Genomic DNA, 13,355 nt, shown 5'->3' with positions numbered 1-13,355 from the left:
TGCAGGAGCTGACTCTCTGTATTTGTAGGTGTTAGGGTCATTATTTATTCGATACTACCAGTTATGTTCTTAGTGCACTTCCTCAGGCTGGAAAAAAGCCTGAGTGTCTCTCTCCAGCTCTATCCACATTTCCTCTCCCTTCGGTCCTCTCCTGGCCTCATCCACATCGTGTCTGAGGGTTCCTGGAACTCCCCACGGCACCAGGTGGTCACCATCTTTGATTGTGGGACTCAGTAGAGCTGCCAATTCGGTGTATGCTCCGAATTTGGCTGGGTAGAGCACGTAATCCTTGAATCGATGGACTAGACCGCCCGAGTGACGAGTGAGGTTGGTGGAGAGGTTTCCAGGGTCCATAGAGACAGAGCTGACTCCCGAGTGTGGATGAAACTTAGACCACAGGTACGCCTCATACGCATTTCCTGTCTTACTCATGTTGTAGAGTACATGAGGAGGTTTCTTCTCGTCTTCATTGTTGGTGTTGAATCTGATAGATCCCTCGAGTCCTGGAATCAGAGTGGATGAAGAGGCAGCGACCCAGACAATTCGAACGGTTCCTGGAGGTGAGTCATGTGCCGCTCTCAGTACACTCGGTTCCAAATACTTCATGAGCAGATGGTGGCCCATGACGTTGGTACCCCAGTGGATCTCGTGGCCCTGTTTGGTCTTGGCATAGGGAGGAGCCATAGTTCCGGCGTTGAGCACGACTCCGTGGATTACAGGGTAGTGTCTGGCGATTTCCTGGCCGCCCTTTTTGACAGACTCCAGGTCAGCCAAGTCGAGTTCCACAAACGCAGCTTCTCCTTCGGGAATGTCCCGTGCTAGTTCAGACAGCAAGTCCCTGGCAAAGTCCTTGTTTCGTCCAACAATGACGACTCGAGCTCGTTTCTTGAGAAGCAGACGAGCGCATTCCATTCCCACTCCAGACAGTCCTCCCGTGACCACAAACGTCTTGTCTCTCTGATCAGCGTACTCGACTTCCTTGTACTGAGGTTTGGCAGCCCAAAAGTTTTTGATGTGTTCCATAATTGTAGTAGTTGTGGTTGTGGGTTTGTTGGTGGTAGGGATTGTTCGATGAGTGGATCACAACCACCAAGATACCCATCTTTTTATACTGCTTCTCTTCTCGTTATCTAGAATCAGGTGATGATCAGGTTCCATGTTAGGGGAGATTATGTTTAGGTTGATTCATCCTAGAACCGTATTATTGGAAAGTTATGACAACCAGAGTATAGAAAAAAAAGAAGTGTACAAGTACTGTACTGTACTAAGGCAGCTGATCTTCCCTGGAAGTATTCTATTAGTATATCACAAAAGCTTGAGTTCTCGTAGCGACTCCACTTCCTTGTCATTCTGTATTTCCACCTGATCATCTACATCTCCCCGCTTACCCCATATCATCAGATCAGTCGCACTGGGTTCTTTAGTTGAACCTTGAGCACAAGTTGAGATGGCAGTTGAAAGATTCTTGAGGTATTTGGAGGGTGGCTTGAGATACTGGGAGTTGTCCTTTGTTGCACTATTGTACGGTAGTACGGCATTCCCCTGTTGTAGTCTGAAGACATAAATGCCATAACTTCTCATTTTGGTATGGGTATAACTACCGGTACCACTGTAAGCTGTTAGTTGCCTAAGTGAAGCTCGTGTCTGGAAAACACCTCAAGCCTTCTTTTCAGACACACCGTTGAACCATCGCTTACAGCTACTTGAATCATGTGCCTCTGTCGTATCAATGCAGGGCTGACTTGCTTTTGGTTGTTGAGTTGAGTCAAACACGACAGAGCAAGACGTTTACACAGGGATAAAAACATATTCGAAACTTGTGCTTTGGAGTGGTTTATACAAGAAAACATTTGATATCCCTTTTCGTTGAACAGCATCGATCCGTGAGGTATTAAAACCCCGCATTTTGATAAATCCGTGTCTCAGAGGAGGAGTGTTTAAACCGTGTTTGGAGAGTGGAGTGATCAGCCTTGTGATCTTGGGAGTCATATTTCCAACCGGTGTAACGCAACCCACCCATGCCGATCCTTCAGCAAGTAGCTCAATACCATAATGTCGTGCGATACCTTCGTTATATACACTAATTACACCTTTTGCTTCTTGGGGGGAGGCAGGATATCGTCCAGTTCGTCATCATCCACATCAGGCACAGACAACAGGAGTTGGTCTAGCTTTTCTTGTGATGATGGTGGTGCTGTGGACTTCGCAGATGTCGGTTTGACTGACGACTGCTCAGTAGGTTCCTTAACTGTCTCAACGGACTCCTTGATAGACTCTTTAGCAAGCTCTTCCTTGACCGTGTCAGTGGTGGCCTCCTTAGTCCCCTTACTGCCAACTGTCTTACCCTCAAGACCCCACTTGATAATCCCCTCTGGACCGTACCGCTTCTCAAGCCACTCGTTGGCCTGCTTAAAGTGTCCACACGTGAGGAATCCTCGATGTGCCGACAATGGCGAGGGGTGGACGGCCTTGAGCACCAGGTGCTTGCTCTTGTCAATGTTCATCTTGTCTGCGATTTTGGCAGCAGGGCTTCCCCACGCCAAAATCACACAGCCAGAGTTGTGTTTGACAGCCGCTGACAGAGCTGTAAAGGTCACGGCCTCCCAACCCTTGTCTTTGTGCGCATTGGCCTTCTTTTCCTCAACCGTGAGCACCGTGTTGAGCATTAGAACACCCTGTTCGGCCCACGGGGTCAATAGACCCGACTTGGCAGGCACGTCAAAGTCTGGGTAGTCGTTCTTGAGACACTTGTACATGTTTTTGAGGGACGGCGGCGGCAGAGTGGGTGGGTTGACGGAGAAGGCCAGCCCATGAGCCTGATTCTTGCCGTGATAGGGATCTTGTCCTATGATGATCACCTTGACCTTGTCGAAAGGAGTAAGACTGGTCCATGAGTAAATGTCCTTTTTGGGCGGGAAAATGTTCACTCCGGCAGCTTCTCGGGAGGCCAGAAACTTTTTCAAATTGAGAAATTGCGGCTTGCTGATCTCCTTGTGGAGGTGTGGCAACCACGAGTCGTGAATATGGGTGATCTCCGTGTCCAGTAGCTCCTTATCGGCCGGTTTGAGGCCATTGAGCCAGGCCGACTGGTCGAATGAAGCGTTAGCAACTGTCTTGGTAGTCGTGGCCAGGATGGGCGCCTTTTGAAACGCGTCAGTGATTTTCATAGTGGTGTTCGAATGAACTGTGGTGAATGCAAGAAGACATGCGCATAATTAGTTTCGCGTTTGAGTTTGGTGGTGCATATATGACTACTTGTAGGATTCTGTACGATACAATGATTACAACTAGAGAATGAAGAATGCCGATTGATTTCATGAATCTGGAATATATATCATGTTCAGCTACTAAGGCATTACATGACTCTTGATCTATCGACATATTAGTAAACACTCCTCAACTGCTCAATACGATCATGTACTGGGCAAGTACTGCCGAATCCTGCATGAGAGCAGATGCACCAAATCCAAGGCACATCCAATATCCACACAGCGGAGTAATATCTGGATAATTTAGATGTTAATCATCAGTAATCTAACAAGATAATATGGTGTTAATGGTGCCATTTGAGGAGAAGCATTTTTGACTCCCTCTGACGCGATGTTTGTTCTCAACTTTCACTATCCCCGTGCTGGCCGTGCTGGGGATTACCTGATGACAAAGCTACACTGTCTCCACTTTAGAATCCACACACTGTAACGTTGATATCATCAGGCGGACTTTAATATTACAGTCTAAGAAACGCGTTTCTCGCTACACAGACACAATATATTGTTTGCTGTGGTTTTCTGGGGCAATTTCCAGTAATTTTTATGCTGATATTATTCCACTACGAACTACCCTATCTATACTGTACAGTAACTAACAATCTGTCATCTGCACCACCAAATAAACTCCACTGCACAATGATACCCCTACACTCAAGACTCAAAAGCCGAGACATACAACACCATTATTGCATCATTTTGCCGCTTTCAAACCCTGAGTGTGTGTATTGAGACACGTGTTCGGGACCAATCACAAGTACGGAATGAGATGATGCTAGACAGTGGCTATCACATGACCCAACGGGGTGAAAAACTCTAACGCGAAAAAGTTTGGGCGTCGTGTAGCGTGAATGTTTTGTTTTTTACGCTTTAGGTTACTGTAGCAACGGTACCCACAGGCGCCAAAAAATAGGGGTAACCGAAACGGCCATACAAAGAAGGCTGAGCTCTCGGGGCGTGCGTGGTACTGATGCTAGAAAGAGGTGGTTTAATGTGGCTATAAAACGGCATGATGAACATGAATATGACCCAAGTCTATGCTTGGTACTCGTGGTACTAATGAGAGAATTCTACCAGTAATATATGTAGTATTATTGAATGCAATCAGGTGTCTTTCAGGCACCATAGAAAATCGTACAGTACTTTTATTTCAAACTATGTCACAGTATGATATCTAACAACACTGTGCTGAACAAGAATCTGTATCGGGTAAAAGCACACTGGTAGATAGACCAGGAGTGTACAAGGAGAATACAGCCTAGATAGTGTATCGTACATACCTGGAAGAATATAGCCATTTTTCTTTGTGTCGGTGACATGCTGATCGTCACGTGAAAACGTATAATATCTGTCTTCCTTGTCACCAACCAGCTGAATTTCTACAGTCCCCTGTATGTCTCTGTATAGATATTATCGGGTTGGCCCCATGAGATGACCAAACTCTGTCGGGGTCTAAGTGAGACCATGAACAGGGATGGGATAAAAATATGTTAGCCTATGTGGTAGAAGTAACGACTTAACTCTTGTTCAATAAAACCTCTCTATCCAGTCATACTGATTACTTGCACTCTGTGTGCGTCTTCTCATTCCACATGTCATTCCCACCATTCTTCAGCCGTGTGAGTCTGTTCATTCTGCCACTGTGGTGTTGCCAAGCCAATAGTGACGTCTTAAGTTTGAGTACGAGGAGAGAGATTTAGTTATGAAAGAAAGATAATATATGGCTGTGGAGACGTGTGCAAATAAGACGTGAGAAATAGCCGGTACCTGAAGCTAGACTGAGACTGATATGGCACGTGTTCACGGAATAACACTTGTCTGTACTACTCGTGTACAGTACATCCACTCGCTGCCTCTGCGAGGCATCCGTTTCCGGGACTACGGTACCACGTAACACTGTTTGGCTGGCGCACTCTTGTCATGCGCGGCATCTTCATCTAAGTAACTGGGGCAAGTGCAAGAGTGCAGCAGGATTGCAAGATTGGACGTGTAAAAAAATATTATCTAACGGAAGCAGCACAAGTATGACTACGTACAGACGCGTGTAGCGTAAGAATCACCATCAGCCAAGCCATTCGACTAGCCAACTCCATCACCTGATCTGACAGGTCACATGTCCAATCTACCGTTACATTGCTGCTATAGCCATCCATACAGACCAACCGTCTATAGAATCTCTCCCCGACACTAACAAACAGCTCTACTCGGCCGAACACCCAGCTGTCAAAACAAGTGGGCTTTTAGCTCCAACACTAATTGCTTAAGACTGTAGCCCGGCCAACTCTATTTGCACGCTCCCACCATGTAATGTAGTCTCAGTTACACTCTCTCCCTTCTCTCTCCTCACCTATCTACAAGTCAGTACCCAGGTCACAAGCGACAAGGTACTATCCTCTTGACCCTTCCTTTCCACAAGAACACCCCCACATCTAGATATTCGCTTATCTGGATGCCCACAATCGTGCTACTCTGCTACGCCCCTTTTTAATCTGAGAGAAATCTCCGTCGTTACACCCACACTCAGCTGTACACGGCATCATATCACCCCCACACACCACCAAAAACAGCAAAAAAACATATAAACCGGACTCTTTCCGCTAAACTACTTCGAGCCTTCCCCAGAAACACATGTCCTCTGCTGGCCCCACCAAAAACACCGACCAGGACCTTGCTCTCAAGTTTGCCCGTCTCAAATGCGATTCCGACCCTGAGGCCTACATCTGGGAGTACCGAAACCTCCATCTGGCCCTCGGCCTGTCCGATGCTGCCAACACCTCGCCCAAGGGCGACCTGGTCATGGGCGCCATCTTTGTGTCCAACCTGCCCGAGCCTGTCCAGAAGCGAATGGACATGTCGCTCCTGGGCAACATGACCGATCTCATCTGGGAGGCCTTCCAGGCGTCCGAGACGGAGCGGGAGTGGCAGCGATTCAAGGAAATCCACCCCGACGCGGTCGAGGAGGACGATGACGAGTCCATGGCCGCCTCCGACGTGGAAGACATTGCCTCAACACGAACGTCTTCCCCTGTCCTGCCCTCCGTGCCCTCCACCCCCAAGGAGACGGTGGTTTCCACCCCGGAAATCCCCCAGGAGATCCCCATGGTTGGTACTCCCACCACCCCCAACATGAACATTCCCCAGGCCACGTCGCGAAACGTGTCATCCGGCTCCGGTCACAATGTTCCTGTCGTGGCCTCCTCCGCCACCACGTCGCCCAACAACTCTTCTTCGCAAGCCGAAGGAATCTACCAGCCCAAGTTCCGACAGACTCACAGTCGATCCGCCTCGCAGTCTGTCATTTCCACTACCCCTCTTTCCGAACTCGGCAACACCAGTATGAACGGCAACAACGGCGGAGGTCCCCGACGAATCGAGTCGCGTCACAAGCGATCGCAGAGCAATGCCAAGCCTGCTGCTAACGCTGCTCCTGCTCCTGTCTCCAATGTCACCTACGGTGGCGTTGGAGTGGGCCAAATCCCCTCCTTCTCGCCTGCCACAGGCGCTAACACCACCGACTTTGCTCCTTCTCGAAGCAGAGCCGCATCCATTGTTAGCAACGGCGGCAACGGAGGTAGCGGAGGAAACCAGGGCGAGCGAAAACCCTCTTCGGCCAAGCGGCCCAACGGTAAGTTCACCCACACTGGACGACTTACCTCCAAGGAGAAGACCCGACGACAAGAAAAGGGTCTGTGTCTGTACTGTGCCAAGCCCGGCCATGCACGACCCCAGTGTCCAGTGCTGCACGAGAAGGCCAGCGCCGGCACCCGAAACCTCAAGCAGCGTGCTTGTTAGACCTACAAAACAAGCAAAGATAGAGCCGCTTGACATTTTATCAGTTTAGATTCAGAGATACCGTAATGAAATAATGACAAATCCGAACGGCCAAGAACTTGTAGTACAGTAGTGAAGGAGAAACCGAAGGAGGCACAGGAGCGAGTTGCGAGAGGAGTGGGAACCTCAACACTGTGAATGTGTCGAGCAGTATATGACGGAGTCACCACCATAGTGGGCATGTAGATGGCATTTACATTCTGCACTTGTAAAAAGTATCTGAGCCTCCCCACCAAGATCTTTTAGGGAAGGGAAGTCGTGTAAGTGTCTTGACAAGGCGCGTAAAACTGAGAGAACTGTTTGTATAGTGACTTTATTGTAGGAGCTAATGTCAAGAGCTCAGCACATGGTTGTTTCGGTATTATCAAACTGGGGGCTTTTACCGAGGTCGGATGTGCGAGTGTTCCAGTATTTCAAGCCTTTTTTCCAGCGGAGCTACTGTGCTACAAATACGAGTATGTATTGTTATGTATCTGGTCATTGAAGGTCTCGTCCAGTCTGCAAGATGGAATCGAACTGTTGTAAGGTTGCACCCTACTCATAGCGCCGCAGGTTGGATATAACAGCGAAGATAAGAGGACTATTGTTTCAGCTACAAGTTCCAGTTCATGGTGCAATCTTCTGTCTACACACACTTTATCATCAATATACAATGCATTAATCCTCCTTTTGTGTTCCTCCAACACCAACTATAAACTCGTGTTTGAGCGCCTTTTTGGCGGTAATTCGATCCTCAGGGTCCCACTGCAGACACGCTCGCAGGAAAGACAGGAACGAGGGACACGTACCGTTTCCCAGAACATGCTCCAGGGACGTTGAATTCGGCACCCGAGTCTTACCCTTGGGGGAAACCAAGATGGAAGGTCGGGGACGGCCCATGGTGTCGAAAAACAGCCGTCTTCGCGAACATCGAGATAGGAAGCGCAGCTGTGGGAACCCTTGGACCTGCATGATCGATACCAGCTGGTCCTGCTCGTTTTCACCGCTGAAAATCGGCATGCCAGTGTACAGTTCTGCGATAATGCATCCGAACGACCACATGTCAATCGCCTTGTTGTAGTCCGCACCTAGAATGACCTCCGGCGATCGGTAGAACCGCGACTGGATGTAAGTGTACACCTTTTCATTCTCCAGACACGACGAGCCGAAATCAATTAGCTTGATACCACCTTTAGTGTAGTCACTAATGAGAATGTTTTCGGGTTTAAGATCGCAGTGGACAATGTTCTGTGAGCCCAGGAAGGCCAAACTATTAAGAAGTTGCTGAGCAAAGTGTCGCACCAGTTCCAACGAAAAGCCCCGAAACTTGTTAAAACCAATGAGCTCGTACAAATTGAGAAAGAGCATTTCTGTAACGATGCACAGATGACCTCGGAACACGACCCGGTCGCGGTATCGAACAATGTGGTGCATGTCGTCGGGGTCCTTGGCAGTCAACGACTCGACAAAGTTAGCCTCCACGGCGGCCTGTTGCTGGAACCGTTTCTTGTTCTTGACAATCTTGACGGCCACGTGACAACCGTGTTTGTGGTCGTAGCACTGTGCCACCACACCAAACGAACCCTTACCCAGCAACTTGATGACCTGGTAGCGGTAGGCAATGTGGTCACCTGCTGCCAGCCGCAGGTTGCCCTCCGAGTCATCCGTCGTACTGCTGTGTGACTCATGGTTGTTGCTGAAGGGATAGTAGTAGTACACATGTTTGTAGGACGCGATTTCTGTCTTCTCAAACCCCACAAGCGGGAAACGGGCCTTGGCCTCCGAGGGAGTCATACACTTGCCGTTGAGACGCGCTACAGTCGAGGGAGTTCTCATGGATGCCTGTAGCTTTTCACGTGACTCCAACGGGCTCTCGTGTTTGCTGATGGTCAGCTTCTTCATTTCCTGGGCCACAGCAACCGTGTCGACCCCAAACACTGGAGAAGCTACCTGATGACGGGTGGGAAAACACGTTGCCAGCGGAGAAGAGCAGTTGGAAGCGTCACCCATAGGTTTGTAGCTCTTGCCTCGCAAGTTGGGAGCGCCCATACTAGCTCCCACGTTTGCAGCCATGCTAGGAGACGGGATGTTCCTGTTACCTGTCTTCATGCTCTGAGCCGAATTGAGGCTTCTGGAACAGTCGATGTCCGGGGAAGCTGCCACTGGAGGACATGGACGCACCGGAGAACCTGGAAGCGAGTATCCAATTCGATGAGGAGGCGGTATGGGTGTAAAGAAATGATGAGGTGAATGAGACGAGTCTCGTGGTGGCCCCATGGAAGGAGGCATACCAGGAGGAGGCATAGAGTTCATAGGGGAAGAACTCATGCTGAGAATTGGCGAATGACGTGGACTGCCGTGGTGACTGCCGGGCATGCTGGGAGGTGGGTGCATCGAGTGCATTGAGTGGACCGAGTGGACTGAATGCAAAGAGTTCAAGGAAGTGTTGGATCCCATGTTCATTGACATGCCAAGGGGATTACCGGGACCAGAGTTGGCATGACCACTCACGTGACCGACATGACCCATGGCATTTCCTGGTACATTACCAGACATGGCACTACCAGGATGTGTCATGGTCCCTCCAGATTGAGACACGTGACCACTCACGTGACCCGACATGGCACTCCCCGGGTGAGCCATGTGACCTGACATTCCACTCACGTGACCAGGTACATTGGTCACAGGAGATCCGGAGTGACTTCTATGTTCCGGCCTGATTGGGCTGCCTGCAGCTGTGGCACCCTGACCAGGCGCCCCAGGTCCCACTCGAGGGTACTTGTAGGGACCCGAGACGAGATTCTGAGCTTGTCCTCCACCCAGCGGCTTGATATGCAGAGGAGCCAGTTTAGTCTTTTCGTTGCCGTGGCTCATGAACCGTTTTTCCGTGGCCGGCTTAGGCCGTGTTTGGAGGGGACCAGTGAGAGGAGTGTGAGAGGTGCTTCTGCGAGCGGTGGCAGACATGTGGACAGGGGCAGAAGCTGTGCTATGAACATTGGATGTTCGAGAAGAGATTGGAGCATTTCCTGTAGCTGTCGTAGAAGTGGATGTAGCAACAGAGGCAGTAGAAGTAGCACCAATAGGTGCAGCAGACGTAGACGTTGCCACGCCAACCGCTCCAGCCGACGCGGAAGCGGTGGGTTTCGATCTCTGCTGAAGAGCACTGGCCAAAGCACTCGTTCTGGTCTCCTTCTCAGCTCTCTCGATTCGATCCACAGACCGCTGACGAGTGTGAGATGGCACCTGGATGGGTATGGTTTTGGTGGCTCCTCCTTGAGTTCGTCTGGTGGATGTGATTCGTTCAGAGCGGTCGGACGTGGTGGTAGTTCGAACTGAGGAAGCTCTATCAGATGCAACTCGATCAGAAGCAGTTCTCTCAGTGGCCCGTTCAGCGCCCCGTTCAGAAGCCCTCTCGGATACCCTTTCTGCCGCTCTCTCGGTGGCTGCTCTCTCTCTCGCTCTTTCCTGCCTGACTCTCTCTCTCTCCTGCTCTCTTTCCAATCTCACCCTCTCTCTCTCCTGTTCCCTTTCCCGTTCTCTCTCTGACCGAGCATTGGCCCGTTCGGCAGTAGACAGTCGATGAGAAGAGCTCGTGGATACCCTTTTCTCCTCACCCTTATCCACCGACGCCGTTCTCCTATGTCTCTCGACGTCAGAGACCCGTTTCAGCCGGCCCGACAGCGGATCCACACTCATGGGGACCGTCGTGCGGGGCTTCTTGGTCGTCAGAGACGCCAGCGGTGTGCGCTTGGAAGACTCGGCCAGATCCAGCCCGCCGGTTTTCCTCCGCTCGTGCTCCAGTTGGGCCTCCCGTAACTCCCGTGAGTCACGTGGCTTGAGCGCACTACCGCTGGACACGGAGCGCAGTTTCTGCTTGGGTTTGTAAGTGCTAATCTTTTCCGCCAGCGGGTTGAGGTTCTGGTTGTTGCTGGTGTTGCTGGTCGGAGCGGTAGATCCCAGAATCGACTTTAGACTGCGTGAGGAGATGCTCTGGGGAATATAACTCGGGGTGGCGTGATCCGAGTTGTTTGTGGGGATCGGTGGCGTGGCAATGATTCCACTCGGGCTCTTCTTCATCCCCAGAGGTGAGTGTTGGTGTGGGAGAGACATTTGCGTTGTATGTTGTGTATGTTGTGTATGCTGAGTTGTTGGTTGTGTTGTACTTGTAGGTTGTGCCGTATGCTGTGTACCCTGATTCAGGGACGTTTGACCCTCCTCTTGATCAACTATCAGAGAGTGGAAGGATGGTGTGCGCGGAATCAGCGACTTGCGACTCCGCTGGCGCCGTATCGAGCCCTTGGGTGTGTCGGGGTCGTCGCACTGGAACAGCGAGGCATCTGTTAGATCCATGTTGGATAACTCCGCCATGGACATGGACATTGCGGTATGTGTGATGCAAAATAGGCGATAAGGCGAAGCTGTCGTGTTTTGGGTGAAGCTGCTCGTTACAGACTGGTCGGCTGGTACGAGTACGTACGGTCTCTTGTTCTAGTAGGGTCGTTTCAGCCCCAGATGCAAAGATGGAGTAGGATGCAATTTTGGCTGGAGCAGAGAAAACGAAGATATGTCGTCGCAAGTGCGCAAAGATCGTTTCACGTGTCTCGCCAGTCGTGTCAGTCGCAATTCTAGCCCCAGACCGCCGCAAAATGGGGATGTAGCGAGATTTCAAAACACCGTGTATTGGGTTCAACGGGGACAGTAGTTAGCTGCAGCTCATGCACCTGGTTTAGGGGTGGTCAGAGAATTGAGGGGTGGATGGAAGAGCAAAGTAGGGTGAGATGTTGTACGTTCGTTCGTGCCGCCACTCCTTTGGCTTCAACCACCACCCAGGTGAAATATTGACAGCTACAACCACCACATTTCTGCCCCAAGCTAAGGCCCGCGTTGCCATGGCAACACATGTACACTGTACGAGGCTCGTACCTCCCAGGACGATTCGCGCCTTACTCCAACTTTAACGTGAAACGCGATCATACTCACATGTCCCCTGAAGACGGCTTAAATTTGGGTGTATGGGCGGCTGGCGAAACAGGTACGAGTACGGTACGAGTACATACGGAAGCGACTGTATAGGATTCCGTATGTGCCGGCAGGGCTGGAAAGGTATAGGGGCTATGAGGCTTTTAGGATGAAGGGGAAGAAGTGTGTGGTAGCTTGGGCCGTGGAAGCAGTATTAGTCGGATTCATATATGGATCAGTCCATTCGACTCCCTGTGTTCCCAGCTACAGGGCGATACTGCAAGTACGAGTACATACTGAACTGGTAGAAATGAATGGATCTAAGGGGCTCCACGTGCTCGGTAATGTAAAGCTATTACTGTAATGGGACTTCCACGCGAAGTTACACGAGCAAACAGGCGTTGTCATTTGCTTTTCATTCTAACCTCCATGGTTTTAGACTTCCGAGCAGTCTGAAAGGCTCGAGTGTTTCAGAAAGTGGTTGAGGGAGATATATATAAGAAGATGAGTTGGGGGAAAGAATAGAGCTATTTAGGTCTATTCCGGTTTCCCCCGATCGTTTCGGATTTTTGAGGGACTTCATTACGTACTTGTACAAGTACTTGTACACTGGGTTTCAACTAGTAATTTCCCTTCCTGTCCGCATGTGAACCCCTTAGCACGATCTGTACAGTACATACGATAGAAACACCACAAGGTGACGATGGTACAAGTACTTGTATACAAGTGGTGGGAGTCTATTCTACTTGTACTTTTTGAAATTGAGAACAGGCACAAATAAGAGATTCTTCTCAATATCGCCACTCTTTGTCTCCTCAGCTTCTCGGATCAGGGCTCTTCATATGTCTATCTGATTGTCAGTTATACGAACACAATGGGCAGAGTATACTGGGCAGAGAAGAATGGTGATGAGTGTGACCGAGACGAGAACGGATAATAAAGAAAATAGATGGGATGAGAATGTGAATTAGAAACTAAGGAATATGAATGTGCTGTTCAAGTGCAGATAAACAGTTCTACAAGTACAGTAGATGTTCTTGTGCTTGCTAATTGCAAGTTCCTGAACAAACCATCTCCCTAATATCAAATACTTGTACGAACTGAACCACTACAAGGATAATCAGTTAGCCCTGGAATTTTTAATCTCTCGGAAGTGCTTCTTGGATGATATCACGTATATCTATATAGTCGTGAAGCTGTCAGCGACCTGTGGTGATGACGTGCTTATCTATGTATCCACTACTCGTACCCATACGCGTTCAATGTAAATCTAGTCTATCTTATTCTAATCTATGGTCTAATAAATATCTGTATCACTTC

General features: G+C 49.7%; 4 protein-coding genes across 4 annotated transcripts; 1 reads left to right on the top strand and 3 right to left on the bottom strand.

The window, feature by feature from the left end:
• Window positions 1-69: 69 nt before the first annotated feature.
• On the bottom strand, window positions 70-1,023 carry YALI1_D05244g (uncharacterized protein; the record flags this gene model as incomplete). Its single annotated transcript, XM_502393.3, has 1 exon — window positions 70-1,023. The coding sequence occupies one exon, from the start codon at window positions 1,021-1,023 to the stop codon at window positions 70-72; it is 954 nt and encodes a 317-aa protein (XP_502393.3).
• A 1,061-nt stretch (window positions 1,024-2,084) lies between these two features.
• On the bottom strand, window positions 2,085-3,167 carry YALI1_D05222g (uncharacterized protein; the record flags this gene model as incomplete). Its single annotated transcript, XM_502392.3, has 1 exon — window positions 2,085-3,167. The coding sequence occupies one exon, from the start codon at window positions 3,165-3,167 to the stop codon at window positions 2,085-2,087; it is 1,083 nt and encodes a 360-aa protein (XP_502392.3).
• A 2,727-nt stretch (window positions 3,168-5,894) lies between these two features.
• YALI1_D05195g (uncharacterized protein) lies at window positions 5,895-7,058 on the top strand (the record flags this gene model as incomplete). Its single annotated transcript, XM_502391.3, has 1 exon — window positions 5,895-7,058. One exon carries the CDS (start codon window positions 5,895-5,897, stop codon window positions 7,056-7,058), a length of 1,164 nt encoding a protein of 387 aa, XP_502391.1.
• Window positions 7,059-7,754: 696 nt separating this feature from the next.
• YALI1_D05139g (uncharacterized protein) lies at window positions 7,755-11,456 on the bottom strand (the record flags this gene model as incomplete). Its single annotated transcript, XM_502390.3, has 1 exon — window positions 7,755-11,456. One exon carries the CDS (start codon window positions 11,454-11,456, stop codon window positions 7,755-7,757), a length of 3,702 nt encoding a protein of 1,233 aa, XP_502390.3.
• Between the last annotated feature and the right edge of the window lie 1,899 nt (window positions 11,457-13,355).

Source organism: Yarrowia lipolytica, chromosome 1D (genome assembly GCF_001761485.1).
Source record: "Yarrowia lipolytica chromosome 1D, complete sequence".
NCBI lineage: Eukaryota > Fungi > Ascomycota > Dipodascomycetes > Dipodascales > Yarrowia > Yarrowia lipolytica.
The sequence above is the reverse complement of the archived record's forward strand: the minus strand, read 5'-3'. Positions and strand labels throughout refer to the sequence as shown.